This window comes from Poecilia latipinna, unplaced genomic scaffold (assembly GCF_001443285.1).
Source record: "Poecilia latipinna isolate Pla-1442-1.1 unplaced genomic scaffold, P_latipinna-1.0 Scaffold2167, whole genome shotgun sequence".
NCBI classification, from domain to species: Eukaryota; Metazoa; Chordata; class Actinopteri; order Cyprinodontiformes; family Poeciliidae; genus Poecilia; species Poecilia latipinna.
The window spans coordinates 24,196-49,054 of NW_015114783.1; the positions used below are offsets into that span (position 1 = coordinate 24,196).

At 36.8% G+C, this 24,859-nt stretch overlaps 1 protein-coding gene and 1 long non-coding RNA gene across 2 annotated transcripts; one reads left to right on the top strand and one right to left on the bottom strand.

Annotated features, from left to right (window-relative positions):
* Window positions 1-114: 114 nt before the first annotated feature.
* On the top strand, window positions 115-2,916 carry sod2 (superoxide dismutase 2, mitochondrial). The gene is made up of 5 exons (XM_015017636.1): window positions 115-266; window positions 1,211-1,416; window positions 1,583-1,699; window positions 2,081-2,260; window positions 2,355-2,916. Exons 1-5 carry the CDS (start codon window positions 238-240, stop codon window positions 2,498-2,500), a joined length of 678 nt encoding a protein of 225 aa, XP_014873122.1. The 5' UTR covers window positions 115-237; the 3' UTR covers window positions 2,501-2,916.
* A 2,595-nt stretch (window positions 2,917-5,511) lies between these two features.
* On the bottom strand, window positions 5,512-6,680 carry LOC106936548 (uncharacterized). Its single transcript, XR_001422151.1, has 2 exons — window positions 6,252-6,680; window positions 5,512-6,150 (listed from the first exon to the last, which is right to left on the bottom strand). It is a non-coding gene; the product is annotated as an uncharacterized LOC106936548 (long non-coding RNA).
* Window positions 6,681-24,859: the final 18,179 nt, after the last annotated feature.

A 24,859-nucleotide genomic window follows, 5' to 3' on the forward strand; every position in this document is an offset into this window, starting at 1 on the left:
TTTAATTCTAAAAAATCTTAATTCTACCGTGTAGTTCGTTGTGCTTCTTTATTATAGTATTCGCCGTCCCCACACAGGCTTATATAAGTCCTACGCACCTCACGAACCCCCCGTATCTGCTGATAATAGTACCGTCTCTTAGGCTGTCAACTTGAAGTTGCACATTTCAAGGGCAGTTTCAATTACTTATTGGATTGGGCACAAGTTGTTGTAATCTTGCACAGAGTTATAAGAAACATGCTTTGCAGAGCTGGAGAAATACGCAGGTAAGGCAGCTGAATAATACCACTGAAACTGAATAGAGAACCAGTGGAGCTTTTGCTAGCGGCAGTCAAATGCTAACTTGCAATAGTTGTATGTCGAGTGCTAACAGTTAGCTTGTCAGATGCTAAGTTAGATTAGCTACTAATTTATGTTAGTTTATGGTGGACTAAAAAGGATTTGGGTTAATTTGTGGTTATGTATTCTTATGTTTTGGTGCACTTGTAAAGTGAAGTGCGGCTTTGTAAAAAGAATTTTAAAAAAGTGTACCCGAAGCTATTTGCTAATTCGGTTGATGTTTATCCACTTTGTATAACCAGAACTAAATCAACGTTCACCTGGTCAGCTAATGTTAATTTTCTTTAGTCCACAATGTCCTGCAAACTTGCTTATAACCCTAGAATGTTGTTGACATTTTTTACAAAACCTTAGTATTCAGTTTTGCAATTATGTGATCAGCTTTCAAAAATGTTTTAAAACTTAATCCTACTTTAATTTTTTCAAAAATTTTTACTGATATATATATATATATATATATATATATATATATATATATGTTCCTTGGTCTTCAAGATTGCTTGTTCACCAGTCTTCTAAATAAAATCCACTCACAAAACACCTGCATTTATACTGAGATCTCAGTATAGACCTGTTTTACTAATTAGGTTATCGCCAATGGTTGCTCTAAATTTTATTTGGAGGTAACTGAGTAAAGAGGGCTGAATACAAATTCACACCACTTTGACTTAATTAAAAACAAAAAAAAAACATCTTGTTTTCCTTCTATCTCACAATCAATTTGTGCTTCATTTGATCAGCCTGTCGCATGACGTATCTGATTGAAGTATGCAGTTGTAAAGTGTAAAAAAAAAGAAAAACTGGAAAAGTTCAGTTTACATATGCCATCAACAACTGGTTCATTCTTTCCTTTGTTTTGTTTTCTTTCCAGATGTGCTGTCAGTCTCAGCCAAAGCATTTGTAAGATAGCTGCATCTAGGCAGAAGCACACACTTCCTGACCTGACATATGACTATGGAGCCCTGGAGCCTCACATCAATGCTGAGATAATGCAGCTTCACCACAGCAAGCATCATGCCACATATGTTAACAACCTTAACGTTACGGAGGAGAAATATAAGGAGGCTCTTGCAAAGGGTACAAATGGCCACCTGAAGTCACTCAAGATTGCATGAATGCAGATTTAAAATTAGGATAGTTTGGGAATATTTTCCAGGGGTGCATATTTATGTTTCCTCAAACATCTCTCTGTAATCACTATGGGTCTTAAATTTTGACATTGCTGGTGTGTGACTTATTGTAGGAGATGTGACTGCACAAGTTGCCCTTCAGCCTGCTTTAAAGTTTAACGGCGGCGGCCACATTAACCACACCATCTTTTGGACCAATCTCTCGCCAAATGGTGGCGGTGAACCCCAAGGTGAGGCAGAAACAAAACCTTATTTTGTTTGTTTTAGTTTTTTAACTCTTAAGAAAACTTATTTCCAACCTAAAATGATGGTGTGTATTGGACATGAATACATCAGTAGGTCAAAGTGATTTGCTAGTTGCAGAGACATAATTTGAGTGGTTGTGTTTTTTGTTTCGTTTTGATCTCCTTGACCTGGATTGGTCAGGGAAATGTGCTAACTGACAGTGTGGAAAAATTCATTGCACTTCCTTGGTGACTTTAAAATAACATAGCCGACGGAGGACACTTATTGCTTACTGGCTATTAACTTTATAGCCTGGAAGTTAGTTTTACTGAGACTTATTTCGGATCATGGATGTTATTGCTCTAAAGCAGAAATCTGTCTTTCAGGGGAGCTGATGGAGGCCATCAAACGGGACTTTGGCTCCTTCCAGAAGATGAAAGAGAAGATGGCCGCTGTCACGGTAGCTGTCCAGGGCTCAGGCTGGGGATGGCTCGGTTACGAAAAGGAGAGCGGACGACTTCGCATTGCTGCTTGTGCTAACCAGGATCCACTGCAGGGCACTACAGGTTTGTTTAAAATGGCTTTGAAGTTAATGAGATGGGGCTATCTACTTCTAGTATTTCATTGTCATGTACATTTATTTTTTTTTTATCCCCCAAGGTCTCATCCCTCTCCTTGGCATTGACGTATGGGAGCATGCCTACTATCTCCAGTACAAGAATGTGCGCCCTGACTACGTGAAGGCTATCTGGAATGTAATCAACTGGGAGAACGTGCACGAACGTCTACAGATTGCCAAAAAGTAGAAAAGGCTCCTTAGTCATCGCCCAGTAGCACCTTTGATCAAAACCTTTCAAATAATGGATATGAAAAACATTTTTGGTTAAGCAGCACTTGCTGCTCAAAGACGTCTGTAGCGTTCATAAAAATAAACGATTCAAAGTGCTTTGCTGTTTAAAACAAACCACATCCCCCTTAATTAAGGAAAGCAATGTGAAAACCAAAGACTTCTGCAAATGCAAACCACCAGAGTCTTGTTAAAGCGCACAAAAACTGGCCTCCTTCTGACATAGAAGCTTGTCTCTTGTTTTTCATACCCAAGTAACCGGTGCCACATAGGTGCATACTTAAAAAGGTGTGTTTATGTCCAAATAAGTGACACTAGGATCAGACAATGTAACAGTTCATGTTTTTAATGTAATAAAATAGTGTTTCAATTGTACAGGCTTGACTTCTATGTTTTATAAATTGTCCTGGACATTACACTCACTTGTCCATCCTTAAACTGGATAATTCATACTGAAATCAGACGATGTAGGCCATCTGTAATTCTGAATTGAGATTTTCACTACTGTAACTCAATCTTTTTTGTAGTTTAAGCAATACGTGTGTCCTTGCTGGAGTAGATTGGGTTGCCAATATGTTTAAAGTACAAGTTGAGGTAATGCAATGTCCAGGTCAGTACCAGAAACATGTTTTCTTTGAAGAGGTTGCGTTAATGAGATGATCAATAGTAATTTGCTTTGATTTCTTAGAGCGGACTGTTTTGCCTGTGAATTCTCCACAAATTAGGTAATATGGGGAGGTTTATACACTTTGAGAGCGTTTGTAACTTCCGAGTATAATTTTCATTAGTCTCCTGAGATTTAATTATGTTTCTAAATGGTGCCAACTCAAGTCATCTCTGGGTTTTTTTCTTCGAAAATATGCTAAATTGTGTAAAATCTTACCAAGTTCAATTTCACATTACATTAATTCAAACCTAATTATAACACAGTCAAATTTAGATAATTGTATGATACGATTATCTAAATAAAAAAAAATTCTAAGCAAGTCCAGCTACTTTCATTGAGTCAGTGAATTTGTTCATTCTTAGTAAGCAAGCAGCAGAAGAGAGAAACCGCCCACTTCTAACAGGATTAAACCTCCGGAAGATCTTGGACAAGAGTGAGCAGTGTTTTCTGCATCATGTTAGCGGTTCTCCAGAAAGGAGACGAAGTACTAGGTGTACTTCCGATGGAAATGGTCCAGAAATGTTTTCCGTCTATTCCTGGCAAAAGAAATAAGAACATTCTCCAAAACGTTCTCAACAAACTGTAGCACTGTTGCTAAAAGTCTACTCAAACTTATAAAACGTACATATTGTATGAAGAAAATAGAGGCCTTGCTTTGTGCACTATTTCTTTCAGCCACCAGTCGGCAGTGTTTCCAAGCTCAAATTTACAAAAGCACCACAGGTAGTGGCTCATACCAGGTCTGTCTATTATTCAGTTACAAGCAATCATGCAACTAATTGTGTGGTATTAGTTGTTCTGTAATAGTTAGTTTCAGCAGAAGACACTCAAGAGTTCAACTATTATTTTCTGACACTATGTCCTTTAATTAATGGCTTAGTCAGTCGGTTGCTACATAACAAATTGTGGTTGGTGAATCATAACTACACTAGGCTGATCAGTTTCCTTTACGAATGCAAAGACTAATTTGGAAAAGTGAATTCGAGAATTGCTATCATCCAAACCAGAGAAGTTCCAAAATTCAAATATGGTTATGCCTCAAAAATGAAGGTTCACTACCTAATAAGAGGATTACCAGAAGAAATATAGCACTAGTTTTTTTGTTTTTTTTTTCTTTTTTTTGCTGAGGCTCATTTGTGCAACAAAGCAATTTCATTTTAACAAAATGCAGGATATCTAACCTCTGGAATGAGAATTGGAAAATGTTGGACAAATATTTAAAAGTTATTTCCTCCGAGTTGCCCAGATTTAGTTGAGCGTATTTCAAACCCACAACACACACATCATTTGAAACACAAGCTCAACTGCTGGTGCTGCTGAATCTCTGTGGTATATGGAGGCATGCAACGACACTGGCGTGAGGGTTTGTTTTGCATCCATTTTTTCATTGTCAACACATGAGTTCTGAAACTGCCCCAGCTAAGCCGGACACCCAGTTGCATTTATTTTTCTGCTTTAACTGATTATTTGGCTACATTATAAAAGTAACTTAATAAATACGCATGACCTTGCAATCATAGAAACTGCTTTGCTCTAAATTCCCATGAAAATATCCTTTATCGACCTTTTACATTAGTCATAAGAAGCTCTCATGTGCAGAAATGGCATTTTGAGTCTTGACGTTTTTATTACCTTGAAGTGTCATGTTCAGAGTCTTATCTGAATATCTGTCAGTACACATGTTCAAATTCAGATAATCTCTAGAAACTAGTTTACAGATTCAGAAATAACATTACTTTTGTTTAGGCATAGATTAATTTGTTAAACTCTGAAAACTGTCTTTTTTTGTCAAATATTGACACGTGATTAAAGTTTCTGTCTCTTAGGACAGTGTCCCAAGAGTTTTGAGAGAAACTAAGGCATTAAAAGAAAACAGCAAGAAGCCTTGCTCAGCCAAATCTGAACAAGGACAGATCACCCCGTTCAGACTTGGTTATGGATAAGCATTTCTGTTCGCTTCGGTTGTCTATAATTGAATAAAATTATTTTTTTGTGTGTGTTTTGCCTCTCTTGCATAACTTGTTTTCAAATCTAAAATGAAAAACCACCACAATATCCGATGACCTTCACCAAAACTTTCCATTTCTAGCAAGCTTCAAATATGAACATGAGACATGCTTAAAATTTCCACACCAGCCAAATTAGAAACAGAACTGTGGCAGATTTTGAGTGATGCTGTCAGTTCCGAGTGAACAAACAGATTTCCGGACCACACTTTTGTTTTTTTATTGTTTCGGTTCTGGTGGGAGAAGCTGACTGACTTATCCGCACATGGTTCCAGAACTTTGAATTCCTCTTCCTTCTTTTTTTCCTCCTAAAACTTTCTGCTCAAAATTATGCCTCATACCACTTCCTTTAAACATCTTAAACTTTTGACTGTAATGAGGTTTATAAAAATGTTCTGAATATTTTTTTGAGTATTATATTTTATTACAGTTTCACTTATCCTATAAATGTTTCATATGGTTGCCCTGAGCGTTGTCGTTGCTTATCAAGGTTCCATCTGACAATCTTCCAACTTGTCAAGTTGCCCTATTGCTTCTGAATGAACTATACCTACTCTGTCTTATACACAAGCTGCCATTGTCCTAGTTGGACTTGAATACAGTCAGCATTAAAGAAGTAAAACTTTCCAGGGCTTGTCGTCCACTGTTCCTGGCAGATAGGGTGTCAGAAAAAAATTCTGGGCACCCGTTTGGGTCTCAGCCCGGGTCTGAATGCTCAACCAGGTGCTGAGTGCGAGGAAGCAGACATTTCAGAGGCTGTGGGACTCTATAGGAAGCTATAGTACTGCAGTCTGTGGATGATTGATTCATCCATGGCTGTTGAAAACTCCACGCAGACAGATACACATTCCCAGGAGCCGGAATAAAGTAAAGGTGTGCACAGTAAATTTCCGTAACTCCGCTTTGAAAGTCTCTCAGTCACTTTAGAAAGTCTGCCTTTAAAAGAGAGGGAAAAGATTGTTTTAGCAACAGGGTGTGACTGTGTGTGTGTGTGTGTCTGTTAAATTATTTGTAGTTATGTAACTGCTGGTCTTTACTCCAGTTAGTCCAAAGGCTTGGGACATCCTTTAGGCAGCATGGCGGAATAAATCACTGCAAAAACCGAGGTCATTTTGGTTCATGTTGGATTCAGTCAGGCTTGGAAAGTCCACACGGAAATCTCTGAGTTTTCTTTCTGAAAAATAGAAAGATCCAATTGTTGCAAAATGTGCTTCAAACAGGGATCATGACTGCAAACATAAAAAGCCTTGTATCCATAATTGAACAATCATTCTGCAGGATCATCATAATCTGTGCATAAGCTTTTTATGAAACTTGGAAGCAAAGGAACCCTGATCAAGTTTGTTTGGGAATTATTTCTTTCCACATTTTTTGTCCTTCTGTCATTATCTGATGTTGTTTCATACATTAGTGTACTACTTATCTAGGCAACTAAGGTCGTTTGGCGTGTAATGTGATAATAATCCTGTTGGATTTGACCCTAAGAATGAAAACATTTTCCTCCACAGAATCCGTGTCTCTTTTTCTCCCGCTGTGATGAGAGTCAGCACTTAGCAGATCCTTTTTGGCCGCCAGTTCAGGATGTCAGAGGAAGGGAGACGAGGAGGAAAGCTCAGGGAAACTGGATGATTCCCAGCAGCTAGAGCACCATAATACAATAACCGTCCTTCATGCGCAGCAGACTGGATCTAATCCTGGGAATGCTCTTTCTGGTCCAAAAATGATCCCACTTAAAGTGATGCATCCGTCTCTCCCTGGAGGTGGTATTTTACACACAAGAGATGGGCACATAAAACGTAATTTCAAGTCATTAGCAATGCTTGGCAACTCATTCAGTTTCTTATGGCTTCTCAACTCGTGAGCCAGGGTTTTTAAAAGATAATCTTACTAAAATAAAAAGTCAAAGTGATTGGCGTGCTTATTTATGATACCAGGCATTATCTCGTACCTAACATATGGAAAGAAGCTGTTTCTTTAAATATTCATCTTGCGCCAGTGTAATTCTTTAAGCAGACACAGTAGCACATTTTTAGTTTCAGTAGAGTTTTGACACACTATAAATTATTCAAATGTGGATTTTGTTTTGGGTGAAGGTTTGCCAGGAGATTAGCAAGCATCTAGAAAAGAAAAAAAAATTCGGAGACATCAAAGATAAAATGATAGATGAACTGCAAGGATATGATGAAAATAATGACTCACTGTGAGCATAGTTTGCTGGAGAAAGTACAGTAAAAGATTAAAAACGTCTTCTAATAAATTGAAGGGGCAAGTACTTCAGTTTATTAGCCTATGCTAAATTTTAAAATGAAAATCAAACTACCACTTTCCTTTTGTATTGTTTTTCATTATTAGTGTTTTGAAGAGTCCCATTACCAACAATGGCAAAATCCAAATTTTACTAGAGTAAATTATGAGTTGCCCATCAAACTTTGGTTAATATTTTAAACTTATATGTAATATTTTGCATTATATGTTACAGTATATGTTGCTTTTTTGGCAAAACAGTTTTCTTTTATGAGAGAATATATAAAGTAATACACATATATATCTGTCATCCTGACAGAACTGCCGCATGACACCAATAGCCCAAACCTAAACAACTGGGATGGTGTTTTCAGGTTTGCAAGCTTCTTCCTTTTCCTCTAATTATAATGATGAGCATTTTAGGCAAACACTTCCATTTAAGTTTCATGAAACCACAGGACACGCATCCAAAAATTAAGGTCTTCTTCCCTTACCGCATTTGCAAATTGCAATCTGGGTTTTTGTGTTGTGTCTAAGGAAATGTCTTCAAAGGTTGACTGGTTACGGATAATGACTCCCTGTCCAACTTCAACCTTCATCTTCATAAGATGCTTTTCTTTTTTTTTCTTCCAGAAACACATTTGACACTGGATAATGTTTATTTTTGGACACAGAACCCATCTTTCTTCCAGTTTAGTTGAATGTTTTTCAACCTTGATCCTCAAGGCACACTGCCCTGCATGTCTTAGGCATTTCCCTGCTTCGGCACACATGATTTCAATTGATGGCTGATTAACAGGCTTTTGCTGAATTGCAATCATCTGAAAGGAGAGTGTGTTGAAAGCAGGAAAACATCTAAAACATGCAGGGCAGTGTTCCTTGAGGACCAGGGTTGGGTAACACTGCCTTAGAGTACGTCATCACAGGTTTGTCTCTAATTATTGTAAACACTGCAGTTTAATAATTTAATCTACTAGAAGCTTAAAAAGCCATTAAGCCATCATCTTTGCTGTCCCAAATTGTTTAAAGGCATATATGTATGCATATATATGGTATAAAGTTTGAAACTATTTATTAAAATATATAAAGTTTGAATAAAAATCATGTAGGCAACTATCTTGTTCATTACTCTGACCGTACGCAGTCATTCTAATATGAAAGATGTAATGTTAAGTCTCATATACAACAGTAATAACATAATGCAAGATAAAAAAATATATATATGTATATCTGGTTGTAAGTGTATGTAAATACCACAATGCATGTCTGTAACTTTTTCACTCTTCAAAGGGGCAGATTCGAGCAGCTGTTTCTGTTTTGAGAGAGAGAATGACAAATCTTCTAACATATGAAATGCTAACATGTAGAAAAGAAGTACCAGTAAGAGCTGATTTAAGGTCTTCAGACTGAAACACAAAACTGTTATAATTATAGATGTGCACTCTATTTTTGTTTGGAAAACTTAAAATTATCATTTCATAACACTTTTCGCCTGAAAATACAGTTTGATTTAAAAGCGTTGCAGTTTACCCCAAAAGGTTTCATCATGAGATTTGCAAGTTTATCTTTAAACTGAAGCTAAAGCTTGAGCAACATTCACAGCAAGTTGATTCACAGCTTCATGATTCATTTGGCTCAATAAATCTATATTGCCACTTGAGGCCTAACTTCTTATTCTTTTGAGGCATTTCCAACTTTTCCCTCTGCTGCTGCAGGGTTTTTACATCCAACGGTGAATGGAAACAGCCTTAACGGTATTTGGCAGATGCACAATTGTGAGAGTCTAAAAGCCTAGCTTAGGTTCTTCGCTCAAATTCTTATACTTGAAACAGATGGTCACATTAGATTTCGAACATAAAACAGAACAACAAAAGAGGGTTTTAAGGTAATAAAAACCCAGCTGTATTGTAGTTGTGCTCTTTAGAACCTGCCTGGCGTTAGAGCGTTCCTCTAACACTTGCCACAATTCAATCCAAGAACAACTATCCGTGTCGAATTAAAAGTACTTGTTATGCGGTTAACCTGACATGCTTATGTGAAAACTAAAGTTAGGTTTTAAAGAGCACATAGGCTAAGGACTATATACAGGGTATATACTATGTCTACACATGCTTTCTGTAGGCTTAAATAAGCTTGTAGCATAATGGGACTTCCAAGATGTGACATTATTCTCCTTACAGGTTCAGGTCATGTACAGTGTTGCAACAGAGTAACACTGATTTTCTGTTCAGACTTAGACTAACTTCTTGCCAGTTGACACATCCAGAATGTGGAATCATTACTTTTATGACAGGTTAATGCTTTAATTACAGAAAATCATGTTTAATGATGGGATTATTTAAATCCTCATACTACAATATGTCTTTGTTATGAAAGATTTGATCTCTAAATGTGCCATTGTTTAATTTTCAAAGGCTACAGGAGATTTGCCCTTTCATTTTGTGCATTACACTTCTCCCATTTTTGATAAGGTTAGATGAGGTGGCTTTAGAAACTCATGATGAAAGCATCTGCGACAGTATTTGTTGGCTGCTGATTTTCTCCTGTTGCTGATGTAATTTGGTCTTCCAGGAGGGAATTACTTTTTCTTGCAAGCAAGCTAGAGACTCTTTGGAAGCAGAAGTGTTTTCCGGGGCCCCGACTTTGACAAGAATGTGGCAATTGCAGAATCGATTGATCACCAGAGCAAAGACTCAGAGGAGAAAGCCCGGTTTGCGTTTGTCAGTTGAACTTTTTCTCATCACCCTTAAAAAAGGACTATGCTTTCCAATTTGATGTGAAGGACATTTCACCAAAATATTTTCCAACTGTTGCTGATAGTATTTGGAAGACTGTATAGATTTGAGCTGGTAGCAATTACTCAGAGGTTTAGGGGTCAGGAAACTTGTTATGTGCAGAGAACGGAAGAAAAAAAAAAGTTAAAGGAATGAAGTTACTGTTCTTTATCTTGAAGGGTGTGGTAGGGTTTGAGGGTGGTTTCTGTTGGGAAAACATAAACTAATTAGAAATGTCATAATATTAACCAACATAAACATTACAGATACACTAGTTCTGTATATTTCAATACTATAACTTGATAAACTCTAGCATATTGAAGGCCACAAATACGAACACGGATGAGGTAAGTGAAAAGAGTTCCTTATGAGCATAACAGGATCTAGCTGTAGAAACGGTGACAGGAACGGGAAACCAGCTGGGTCCACATTGAGGGAAGAGGTAAATGATTAATATGGGTGTGCAGAATAACGGAAGATGTGCAGGCTGAGGAAGAGGAAGGGCTGGGATTGCTGCTGATCATGAAGATGGTGATCCAGGGTGAGGTGTGTATGTCCACTAACGCTGAGATCGGTTGAGAGCAGGTGAGTAGTTCTGTCGATGTTGGCTACTTGTTGTTTTTTTTCCAGGAAAGAAAGCGGTAGGTAAGGCAGTGGAGCGTGGACAGAAAGGTGAGCAAACAAGTAGGACTCCGGAGCGATGATACAATGAGGCAATCCAAGAAGCGCTGTGGGACAGGCAAAGGTGAGCCCGGAGAAGTTGGTGAGGCGTGAGGCATATCCCAGGAGGACGTGGACTGACTGCAACTTACCCAGGTGAGATCAGAGATTGGTAGAAAACAGTGATTAAGCTGAAGCTGGATGTGAGAGAACCATCTGGAGTCATGGAGAACCTGCACCTCTAAATGCACCTCCTGGTTACGCTTGATGAAGACCAAATGAAGCTGCACCTTCCCGACTAAACCTGCAGAGAGTTGGTAGGAGGAGAAAAGCAGCTAAGTCAACATGAACGCAACATAATAACAAAAATCTCTGCTACAGGTTAGCAATCAAATCTGTCATGCTAGCTAGCTGCTACTTTGCATGACTTTCTTTAAACAGAAGCTACATACATTGCTGGTATGTCATTGAAATATTATTAAATGGACTATTGCCTTTTCNCTACTCTTTGATAGGTAGATAATCAGAAAAGACAAGGAAATTTTCATGCCCTGAGTTGGGGGATGGGGGGCGGGGTGGGGGGGGGTAGGCAGTCATATTTTCAGATGACTGCCTACCCCTATCAGTAGCTAGAACAAACTTTTATTTTGACATGCACAATTTGTCTCTCCTAATCAATTAAATTATACAAGATGGAAAAGCATGATCCCCGTCTTAATGCGTAGGATATTTGAGCCTTTGTATTAGTTCCAGATACCTTCCAGTGTCGGCCGTCAGAAAACTGCCTGGTGCGTGTCATGCAGCTGATGTCATCGGAACCGCGTGCCCCTAAGTGAAGAGAATTGCAGTGACATGTTTTTGGACAGGTGGCATGTGGTGAAACATCAACTCTTGTTACCTTTAACATCCAAGGGCTCCGACAGCAGAGAGAAGAATATAAACACTGACTTAAAATCTAAAACTTCAATATATGCTCAGATTCAATAAACACAGCAAACGTGTCTCGCCAGACTTCGTATGTCACACATGATGAGATCATACTGGAGAGAGTAGAGGTCTTTCTGTATTTTTTTTTTTTTGCTAGAATCTATCAGGATCCATTCACCCCTCTGGCCTGATATATTCCATTGTCTGTCCAAGCACATCTCCACATGGAAAATTAGAAGCAGAAAGTAGCATGGAAAAAATGACTGGGTCACAACAGAAGGTACTTTACAAAAAGAAGAAAAAAAAAATTGAGGTCAAAGTTTGGAAAACATCATTTTCCCATAAAATCCTTTCCGTCTCTCGTCTTCTCCTGCTTCGGGGCCTTAAGAGTGAGTGCTGAGTGAAAATGGTGACTATAGGAAAAGCAAAAAAATCCCCCATTAGGGGATTATTTTCAAATTCTTGAATGTGGCATAAGGAGCTCTTTGCTTCTGGGGAATGAAGACAAAAACAGAAGGGAAGCGTGAGAGGAGCTGATAGATGATGAGGACCCCCGTTCATATGTGGGGATAAATCTTAGAGGCACAGGTCAAAGTTACCTAGGAGGGCAAACAGAGTTCATGTCCTAGTTTCCAGTCGTGTGTGTTTATCTCTCTCTGATTGAGATTCTTTCTGCCAGGGGATTTTCCATACTTACTGCTGTGTTTGGGAACAGATGCATTGTTGGCAGTTAAACTAGCAGTCTGGTAGAAAAAGAGGCTCACGAAGCATTCTTCCTCATCTTCATACTCACTTCATACTCACACACTTTCTTACTGCTTCCCTTTAATATGATCTAATTGACTCGTCTTTCTGCAATTTGGCTTAAGGTTCTTTAATGGCTTTTTCCCAATTTCACTGGCTTCAGCTATTTGGTGACATTTGTTTTAGACTGATTCTTTCTGCAAAAACGTCTGATAACCTATGCAAACTTTCACTGTTTGTAAGACTAACTACCATCCGCAGTGCCTTGCAAAGTTTCCCACGTTTCAGTTTTCATAGTTATGCATTACTTTGCATTGTGTAAAATATTTCTCTCTTGAAGTTAGTTGCACACTAGTTGATCAGGATTCCAAATACATTTTTGGTTTTAGGGCCTTTAATGAGTTACCTAATAAAATATAATATAATTGAGATGTTTATATTTCAATAGCTTATTTTATGAAGTGAAAGACATTATGTGATTTACACATAGATTGATGATTCTAAGCCCTTTATTTTGATTAGTTATGATAATTTTCTGAAAATGCATCATTTAAGATTAGAATATTGCGCATCAGACCAATAAAAAAAACATTTTTTAATAGTGAAATGTGGTCTTAATGATATTTTTTAATGCCATCTGAAAGTTTATTTTCAAAAGTTACTGTGAATTTGACAAATGAGTCTCATCAGAACCCATGTCCTAATTGACTGAATATGACTATTTGTATAGACAGAGTTTGGTCAAGATCTGCCCCATAAAAAGGCCTTTATTCCCCTTTTGGAAATCAGAATTTATCAAGGATTTAGAGATAAACAGCATGCAAAGTGGAAAAAAAAAATCAAATCAACACGCCCTCCTTGGAATAAGTCTATGCATTAGTCACGGCCTGATTTCTACATGTGTCATCTATAATTCAGTCAAATTTTTGACGCTTAACATCATCCCAAAGGTAAAATTCTGCACCTGCCTAATAATAAAATAAAATAAAATATATAAAAAAACACAACTTTGATTGACTTTCCTTTAGCAGTTTTCCATGACCTAGTTTAAAAAAAAAAAAAAAAAAAAGATGATGGGATGATGGAACGGTGATGGAAGAACTTTGCAACAACTTAGGAAAAGACATTTGCCCTGCAGCAAGAATCTGGTCATACTTACATTCAGCTGCTCTCTGTGTTTGTAGCTCCGGCAACACAACACATATTCAGAATCTTACACCACAGAAATAACATTTAGTTTGGCCAGTCTATTCATATTCAGATTATATCACAAAAGCATCGCATATATTCTCCTTTCTCAGAAAAAGTTTGCGGGCTTCTTGTGGGAGCCTTTTTACTTGTTCTTCAAAAATAACGTTGCCAACTTTCTTTCGGATCACTTCACTCAATACTCAATACTTCTTGTGATTATTTAAACAGACCCGTAGCTTGCTGTGAACCCCGAAGAACCCTTTCTTATTTGTAAAGAGGGCAGCTGGTGTTTTTACCTTCTGCTGCCTTTTTGTTTTGACTGTTTTCCTGTGTTCTGGTCCACCTCTGCTGCTCTCTGCCCTTGTTAGATGATTCAGCATCAGTTTAAGTCATTTTGGCCCCTGTGCGTGACCTCATGCTTGCACATATGCTTCAGTCTTTTACTAACCCAGGCAACCATGAAAAGCTTCAGTAGTCAGCAGGGCTAACTGTCAACATATGCACACATGCAAAAAAAACAGATTTTATACAGGATAAAAATATCTTAATGGGTATAGATAAACAAAACCAACTTGATGATTACTTGCAAAGCAGATGCAATTTTAAAAGCTCACAAAAATGAGTATTTTTTTTAATTGAATGTGCAAAGTATAAATTTTACACATGGAAAACAAACTACATATAATGATTGTATGATACATTTCTGGTTTTATATAGTCACTGACTCTAACCTTTATTTAAAAAGGGGAACATTTGCATAAAGAATGACTGAGTTTCCATCATAAATATTTGGTTTCATTAGAAGAGGTTGAATTTCATTCCATTTTCCACATCACTCAAATAAGAAACTCCAACCAGCTTCCCTGCCTCTGCTGCCAAAACTTTCAAAATGATGCTGCCTCCAACATGTGTTCAGGGTGTCATGCAGTGATCCTCCACATATTATATTTTACATGTAGGCCAAAAGAAATCTGGGGAAGATGCCACCCAGAGTCTTCCCCCAAGAGGAGGAAAGGACGAAAAATGTATCAACGTTTATATGGAGATTGCGGAATTTGGTGAGGGTGAATTCAAATAATTAAACTTTTCAATAATATTCAGATTTATTGAATAGGACTGTCTACTGAAGCTTTGTAGTTGTTTTGAGATGAAACCCTTCAATGCACAGGATTTGAAACCTTTGCAAGGCACTACATTTCAGAGTATCAGAGGTTGCAGTGAATCTTTACTGGCTCATGAAATCCATTTAAGATAGATTCATTCTCATCACTCCCAGCTATGTCATACTTTGACAGAATGATAGCGGGGAACACAAACTCACGGTTAGTCACACCGTTTGACCCCTCTGAATTAAAGCTGCTTTTTTACAAAGTGGACAAAGATGGCAGATTACTTATAATCTTGTCTCGTGCCTTTTTTTTTCTTGCCCGATGTTTAATGTCTTGTTAGCTCTGGTATCTCCCTAAATTCTCAGTCATGCTCCCCAAGCGAGTTTCAAACTAAGGGAGTCAAACTATTCCCTTTTTCTCAGTGGGTAACATCTGCCTTTTTAGAGTGTTGCAATGCTCCAGCTGTTACTGCAACACGTCAGGAAAAAAAGAAAGGGGATTGTTGGATGAACTTTTGTTCAAGACCCCTGTCTGCAAGCAGTAATATTTTAATGCTAAAATTTACAGTTTAATAAGTCAGGTTGAAATTACTTGCCATGTTCTCCCTGATATCTGTAAAAATAGTTGCCCTGCTAAACTTAGCTCCATGCTATTGTCAATATGCAGGTTATGTAAAATTAGTATAGGTGTGTATATAACTAGGGGTAAATTTTGACTATAAACATTGTTAAAATGAATCATTGCAATTCAGATTTATTTTTTATATGCCACTATTGATGTTCTTTTTTTTTAACTTATTAAATCTTAATGACCTAAAGTGACTTAGGAAAGTTTAATTTATCTAACACATTTTAACATCAGACCAAGATATTTTGAGTAAATACAGTTTTCTGCACCTTCTTACCAGGTTTTCTCAGAAAGATCAGAACGGCTCTTATATCTCCACTGCACCCAGTATCAGCATCAGTTCTCCGCAAGACTGTGTGCTAACTTCACTTTCACAATCCGCCTATATTGTACCCCTATCAACCCAGCAACAGCATCATTAAGTCTGCAGATGACACAGCTTTGCTCAGGTTAATCACGGGAGCTGGAGAGAGCCAACTCACCGGATCGGGCAGAGTCAATAATCGGCAACAGCAGCAAAACTAAGGAGCTGGTCATTGACTTTGAGAAGAGAAAAACGGATATTCATCTGTTGTGTGGAGAGGGAGCCAGCCTTCTGTTTTCTGAGAATGGAAATATAGAATAATCTGACCTGGGGGGCAAATACCAAACAGCTACTAAAGAAGGTGGAGTAAAGACTTTATTTCCTGAGAGTCCTCAGGAAAAACCATCTCCTACAAAAGCTGCTCTTTGCCTTCTACATCTGCTCAGCCGGGAGCATTCTGATTTACTATATATGTGTGTGTGTGGTTCAGCCCCAGCCTGAGAGAGGAAATCCCTCCAGAGGCTTATCAGGTCAGCAGACAGTCTGATCGCCTGCCCTCCCCCTCACCAAAACACACGGCTCTAGATCCCTCAGTAGGAGATGTTAGAGAGTCGAAACTCTCACAACCTGTCTAAAATAACACTTTTAGGGTTTGGCTCGTCAGGAACTGACTTGCTGTGTTGGTGAAATTGACTGAAAGTACATTTTCAAAATATCAACTTTTAAGCAGGTATTAAACATGCTTTTCATTAAGCCCCCAATTCTTTTTAAAGATAGATTTTGTTTTTGGTCTGACGTAATATTCTAATTTTAAGTGTTTCATCACCTGTTTAAAAAAAAAAAAATCATCAAAATTAAGAGAAATAATGGTATTTAAGCATCAGTTCTCTCATTCATCTATATGTTTCACTTGGTGTTACTGAAATTAATTGACTTTTCATATTGAAATTTATTGAATAAGTCTGTAGACATAGGTTTTTTTTTTTTTTTGATAAAATGCACAACAGCATAACATATCTCCGTCCCATATGCTCTATTTTCAAAGCAGTTGCTGATCACCCTTTGGGCAGACTACAAATAATTGTAAATTTCGCTTCAAACCTCCCCTTTTCAAACTTTATCAGTTAGCTGTGCCACAAGACTGTACTAGCTTTTGCAAATATATACATAGTATTAGTTTTCTTACCGTATGAATTAGTTTTATTTTAATAATATTGTGAGAACATGGCAGCATATTGATTGGTATCTCTTCTTTCATAAAGCTAGTACATCCTTTGCTATTGCTTTATTTGTTTGTAGCAAAGGTTCCATTAATTCTACACTCACCACAATTTGAAAACTGCTACTGTCAACTCTATTTCACTTACTACAACACAGATATGTAAAAGTTATTGATGTTTTCCTGAAGCAGATGGCTCCTTTGGGACCTCAGAAACCATATTTATGCATTTAAGTTTTACGTTGTTGAAACTTAAGCCTTAAATTGAGATGGACTCACAGTGTCAAAGGTTGTCCTCCCCGTGGCAGTGCTGCATGGATTTAGATTTACTGTTGGATTACCGACAGATTCTGTTCAAAGTGAACCCCGAATGCACAACATCCATAAAGCTTCCATGCTGTGCTCCCTCTTCACAGCTCCTCTTTGCTGGTTGTTTCTTGGCTCAGCCAGTCAGGACAGGCAGCCTCTGTTGTTATGTGACTTTTCCTTACAGAGCTTCAGCCAGTCAGTCTGTACGACCAACTCATCTGTTTTTTGTTTTTTTTTAGATTTAGTGTTGAGCTGCAACTAAAGTATTTGCCAAGAGCAGTGAAGAGCAATGCTTACTATCCATCTTTAGTTTTAGATTCGTACATGAGGGTATTTATAGAACAAAGTTCTCTTCAGATCATTGGGACAAGGTGTGTTTGTACGTGAACTTTACTTTTGTATTTACACTGTTTACCTATGATGTCATTGCTGGCATATGACGAGCATTTGCCAGCGCGCTCGGAAGTAATTACCTTTCTATTTATTCCACAGCTGTCAGGGTCCTTCTGTGTTTGAATAAATCCTTTCCCTAAAGTGCTTTCCAAAGGCAGTTAAGTGATAATTAACAACATATTTGCGAGCACAACTACCAGACTGATTATGTTTGGTTTCAAACAAACATCTATAAAATCTTTTGTCCTCAGTGTGTGACACAAATAGAAAAGCATCTGAACACCAGAAGTCAAAATAGTGGGGACAGAAAGGGGGGAATGGGCGTGAGCAGAGAAATTACTGATTTTAAATAAGAATTACATACCAAGCTCTGCCAAAATATTCATAACACTTGAGCTTTTTCAACATTTTGTCATTTTAAAACCACAATTTCAGTGTTTCTACTGGTAATTTATTGAACAGATCAACACATGGTAGTGCATAATAGTGAAGTAAAAAAAAAACAAAAAACAAAAACAAAACATAACATGGTTTTAAATGTATATTTGCAAACTTATATCTGAAAAAACGTGTCGATTAATATCCAACCTAATGCCCTAAATAGCATTTACATTTCAGCATTTGCTTTTCCCATAACCATCTAAAAATGTAGAGAGTTGATACTTATATTAAATAACTACAAACCTACCAAGATGTGGTTGCTCTTCTTAAATGACACCATGAGACTTGAAGTTAATAAAAGTGGCTCCATGACACTTTGATTGGATTTAAAATTAACATTGTTCTTTTATTGTTTTTAGTTTTTGTACAGTATAACTAATAGACAGATTTATATAAAAATATCGCCCGTGTGTTTATCCCATAATTGTATGACATTTTTGTTCCAGTTAAAGTGCTGACTGCAGTCAAAAAGGGTGACGTCAGCATCAAGCTGCGGAGATGATTTTCTTCTCCATGGACAGTAAAACTAGTCACTGTTAAATGGAAAATGGAAGGAGCTAAATTGTGCTCCTTTGTGCATGAAATGCGCTACATAATTAAAAATTGATTTGACTTGACTCCACTTTAATATTCAGCATTTCGGGAAGCAGACCTCATTCGGGGCTGAAAAAAGAGTTGGGACTGAGTTAGAGGTTCACCTTCCAGCAGAGTAGGAAGGGCAAAAATACAGCCAGAGCTACAACAGATATGTCAATTAGTAGCTAATGTTCTGATTTTCCAGTCCTGACAAAAAAAAAAAAAAAAACACCCTAAAAACATTAAGAAAAAATGTCATTCTCTAAATATGCAGAGCTGGTAGACAGATATACCAAAGGAACTTATTTGCTGCAAAGGGACTTCTACAAATATTTACTAATGGGGGCTGAATACAACCACATTCCACAATTCTGAGATTTGTTTTGGTAAAAATGTGGCTATTATGTGACAAAAAGTGAAAAAAAAAAAAAAAAAACATATATAGGGAGTATAAATATTTATGTAAGGCACTATTTGTGTGAAATCGGATACACTCAAGGCTAACGCAGCTGACATGGCTTTTACTTTATGGTAAGCTGTGTTTGACATGCACAATACACCGTGAGGTCATACGAAAAATAGCTCCACCACATGTGAGCTCTGCACTTTTGCGGTTGTGTCACTTTAGGTTAAAACAAATGCTGATAATTATTTACAATCACACCGTGTTTAGCCCTGTCAGGAGGCCAAGGCTCACTCTCCGTGAAGGATCACATCAAGCTGCAAGGCACCTTCAAAAACCTAGAAGCAAATGGTGACAGAGTCCATCTGAATAACATCTATACTTCACCTTCACGTAATATTAACACCTCAGAGGGAAAAGTCAGTGTGTCACATTTTCTCTGCTTCATAAATGAACTGAGAAAAAGGCATAACAAATCCAAACTGATTCTCTGCCAAAGTCGAACACTGATGAATGTCTGCTTTATTTTGAGCAAACATTAGTTATGCCTCACTTTATAGTGTGCTTATAATTTAAGCTATTATGGTGATTTCAATGTTTTTCGCTGTGTGCACGGTATCTGGTCTGACTTTCTGTAAAATTACCAGAAATTTCACCACTAGTTGAATCTTTTTTTTCCCCTATTATTTTGAATTAAAAAACAAAAGTTTTTATACCAGAAAGTAGACAGTGAAGTATTTTTATTTTTATTAGGGTGGAGTATGGGATTCTTTCCTTATTGTGCTTCATGCAAGACTTTTATGAAAGTGTTTATTGTGTTTTACTCAGAAATTAACTCAATCCAGAACCAATGCAGACATTTGGTGAATTGCTAAACTGCAAAAAATTATTATTATTTTTTTTGTATTTGTGGCAGAAATCTGCCACAAATGGGTGTCATTTTTGATAAAGAAATATTCCTGTGTTTTAATTTACCTCTGTAGCACATATCATCTTCACGGAAACATATTCACTGGCATTACAACAATCAAAGTATCCAGGAACCCGGGAAGTGTGACTAATATCAAAATTTCTTTTCAATGCTTCTTTAATTGCTGACCAGCTTTCTGCATGTTTCTACTTCTATGTTTTGATTATTTACCTTTTTCCAAGTCTTTCAGGTTGGAAGTCCTTGTTGCTGTCATCCTAATCTTTAGCTCCTTTTCTCCATATGTTCAATTCTGTGTATCTCATTTGAATCGGGATCAATCAGCACTTTGACTGGGTCATCCATAAAATTAATATTAATACCAGTCAAAAGAAACATGATGGTAAAACTGACATTTAAATATAGAAAAGTAATGAATAGTATTTAGTTTTACTGTATGCCAGAGTGTGCTTGTTTCTCTCCTAATTAATATATTTGTACAACACGATTCTATTTATCTAAATGGTGTAAATGACAAAATGTCAAGATAATCATATGATAACCGAGGTCAAAAATAGATTCAACACAATTTATGGGTGGTACAAACTCAAGTAGATTGAATGCTGTATTTGAGAATAAATGTGCTGTTTGTGCATCCTCTTTATATTTCCTATCCATAAGTAATGTAGGAAGGTAGAAAAAGTGAAATGATTTATCAGGGTTTAATTTTAGTCATAAAATATAGCATTTAAACTGGATTGTTTGGACCGAATAAACATTCATTCTGTTATTTTGTTTGGAAACTAAAACCATATCTTTTATTCTGATATAAATTTGTTTGGACAGAACTTGCAGTGATAAAATCGAAAGGTTTTGTATATTCAGCTAGTTTGCCTGGACTTCCTTTATTTTTGCTTTATGAATCTGCTCAAAAGGCGTTTTATTGTGCTTTTGGCCAGATATAGTAGTATCAGAGCAGTTTATTGCCCTCGAGGAATTATGATGAACTCATACGTTTGAGACACTTAGGTTGGAAAGTGTTTTAAAAGCAATCCATTCCAAAACAATACATTGCTCTGCCAGCTTTATGTTTACTTTTTAAAAAATAAGAAACCTGCTGGCACAGACTTACCAATGATGATCTCAACAGAGGTGGAATGTAAAAATGATGTCACAGAAAATCTGAGCAACTTGGCTTTCAACGAGAGCGGTGGAGCTGATTTAATGAGATTTACATGCCAAGATCTGGAACACACTGTCATATGAGCTCATTATCAGTTAGATGGATATTATGTAATGTCAGGTTCATATTAAATCCTCAACTTTTTGACAGTAAACACATTTAAATCCTACTGGTTAAGTTGCTGTGTTGCCTTCCTTCTTCGTATTTTGAAAAAAAGAAATACTTTGTTTATTTTTAGGTCCAATAGGCAAGATATTTAATGTTTTTATGGAAAACCGAACAAGAGAGGACATTGGTGTCTGAAGACAAATGCTTCAGGTAGCCGACTGTTTTGTATCAAATGAATGGATGTCGTTGAGTAAATCAAACAGATATTTGGAACCTAAATACCTTAACATTTTTTAAATGTAAAAGTAAAAAAAAAAAAAAAAGTTAAGTGTGAAAAAGTATTTGCACTCTAACAAATTTCCTCTGTTTTTGACAATAGAAAGCAGCTTTCAAATTAAGTTTTCATTAAAGCTGCAATATGTAACTTTTATTTAAAAAAACCAAAACAAAACAAAACAAAAAACATATTTATTAAAACTTTTACTATGTTGTGACAATATAATATGGAACAGATAATCTGGTATCTGCAGACATACGTAGCTCCTCCATTAACACACTGAGCATTGTGTACACAAATATGATTGACAGCCTAAGACTTTCCTCTTGGCTGTGACTGGTGTATTTCTGCAAATAGAACTGGGAGAAAGTAGAGGAGATTGATTTTGTCACAAATTATCTGTTACATAATATACTGACACACCATAGTGAAAGTTTGAACAAATATGTAAATAATTTTTTTAAAAGTAAAAGTTACATACTGCAGCTTTAATGAAGCTTTTAGTACTGGTTTAATATTTGTTGTTTTGATATTGAAGAGTCAAAACACAGGTTATGTGTCAGTGTCTAAGTAGCATATCTAAAATATGAGCCTTTATGCCCTGAGTGACCTAGGCAGGAAGGTATGCATGAAGAATTTACCCACAGTTAAAAGCTGCAGGCAGCCATATAGGGAGGTGAGTGCCATTAAAGACTCTGCCTCAAGATTCAAAGGACACAAGTCATGGTTGAACATAGCATTGCCAGATATAGGAAGCTGTTCACATGTTGTCTGAAACCTACAAAGAGACAATGTGACCGTGGTTCTTTGGGATAACTAGGTAAACTGGGGAAACTTAGGGAAACTATTAGCTTATCCACTGCCTTCCTATGCAATACTAATCTCACTTCAGAGCTCAGTCTGGGCTTTCTCCCATTGACTTGGATTCCCTACGGTAGAATTTCTACCGGAACAGAAATGATAATGTCGACTTCCTGCACTGTTTTAGAACTGCAGTCTGCCTGTAGTTTTAGCAATGAAAGCGGCAGAAGTGAATGAAACCCTTCAGTCCGTGTTGGCCACACTTCCAAATACTGAATTAACATTAACATCTGTCTCGTTCAGCTCGGCACTAAGTTTTTTGCATGAGGGGATTAGCTGTCTTCAATGCAGGCAATTTTATATGTCACTGACAAACGTTAGTGATTGGGTAAAATTTAAAACCTCAACAGAGGCTACACCTTCTAAATCAGAGCTTGTTAAAGGCCCAGACCTTCTGTACAAAGCAGAGCGTAAAACAAGCATCTGTTTTTTAACCGAGGTAGAAAACTACAGAAGTCTTAAGGAAAAACCTTAGAGGCATATTTATAGACAACAAATGAACCTTCAGTACATTTAAATATATTAACATATCTGGAAAGATAGAAAACAGTGTAACAGTCCCTAAATGATAAGTTCACATTTGAAACACACATCGCAAAATGAAAGAAAGTACCTGATGGTCAATAAAGCATTGAAAAATTAATAATACTGCATTTACTTCATCCACTAGAATATGTTTGCCTTTTCACTTTTACGATAACGACCTGCTTATTTTGTCTCATTCATTTGCATTGACGTTAGTCCACTGATGCAATGAAATTAGTCACTTTCAGTACTGTTGATGTGTTTGTTGAACATGTTAAATGTATTCATGGTTCCGTATATCGGTCAATCTTCAGAAAATGACTGAAAATATGTTGTTCAACATTAAAGGGAGATTCTAATGCTGTAGAGGATCTCTATGTTCAAAAATTGCAAAAACAGTCACAGAAATAAAAGCAACTGAAGCTCCTTCCTGTCATGTCTGTAAGAGCTAAGGAAAAGTCTCAGTTCACTTTGATCTTTGTCAGATTTATTTAATCATATTTGTCAAAGCGGCTGTGGTTAGAAGAAATCAAAGTCTAGGAAACAATTACTCATGCTCCTAAAATATTTATTTATTAGCTTGGGACCAATAAAACAGTGTATTGTATTAAAAGATGCTGGGTTTAGGGGGGGATTTGCTCACGTCAAAAAGTGAAATGTTTTATCTGTGAATTAGTAATCCACATTCATGTACGAACAGCATACTGTCACAGCGTGTTTACTGACTTATAGAAAACGTGAAATGTGAGTCAGACCTCACACAAAACCTCAGAAGATTGTCTGTGGCAGTCACTGTCGAAGCTTAATGCTAAAGAAAACATCCTTCACCAGGTGAGTTAATGTTGTCTGAAACTAGCAATGTTTTTTTTTTTTTTTTAGCCTGAAGTGAGTCTGAACACTCCTGTCTTAAAATAATTCGAACTGCTGACAGAATCAGGACATTGCCTCAGCCTGACCTGGTTACCTGGTAATTAACTTTAAACATGTCAGTTTTGTTTCTTCTGAATGTATGTGTGTGTGTGTGTGTGTGCGCGCGTGTGTGTGTAAAGCATGAAATTTAGTTATTTTTTTAATTTGAGAGTTTATCGTTTAGCATCATGTCAATACAGTGCTGAAATCATGAGCAAGATTAGAGATCCTATTTCATGACAGTTTCTTGTCTTTCATTTCTAATCTTCCGTATCACCATATTGTCACCGTTTCGTGTCTGGATTTTTTATTTCCTCATCAAAGGCAATGCAGGACTGAGGTCTATATTTCTCATATATTTCACATGTTTGGACTTTGTTTTGCTCTAAGCCTTAGCATAAAAAGCATTAAAAATCACATAGATTGGTTAGATGTCAGGTATTCTTAACTTTATCCTTAATTGCACATTTTCTGTGAGATATTTTGTAGATTAAATATCTACAAAAAATGTTTAATCTGCAAAGATTAAGCATAATTTTTGTTTGGTTGTAAGTAAATCACCAGATGTAAAAAAAGAAGTTAGACTTTTAATATGTAAAAGTTATTTTTAAAGTACTGAATATTTAATGATGTCTATATTTTTACCGCAAGGCTATGTCCAAATATTTATGTATTTGTAATATTTCATGGTAAGCATTTTAAACATGTACCTTTAGTGCAATGTTTTTCTTGTTAAGTATTCCACAAGGAGAGACAAATAGGAACCGGTTTGTAGTCTGAAACGCTCTACATTAAGCACAATAATCATACTGAAAACCTAAAAATCTGCACTGCTTTGAAGTTTTCTCTTCAAGTATCTGTTTCTCAACCATTTCTGCTCCTTTTCTTCTTCTGTATTTAATCCTGAGCTGATTCTCGTGATGATTTCAGCTCACTAGAATGGAGCTAAAGTGT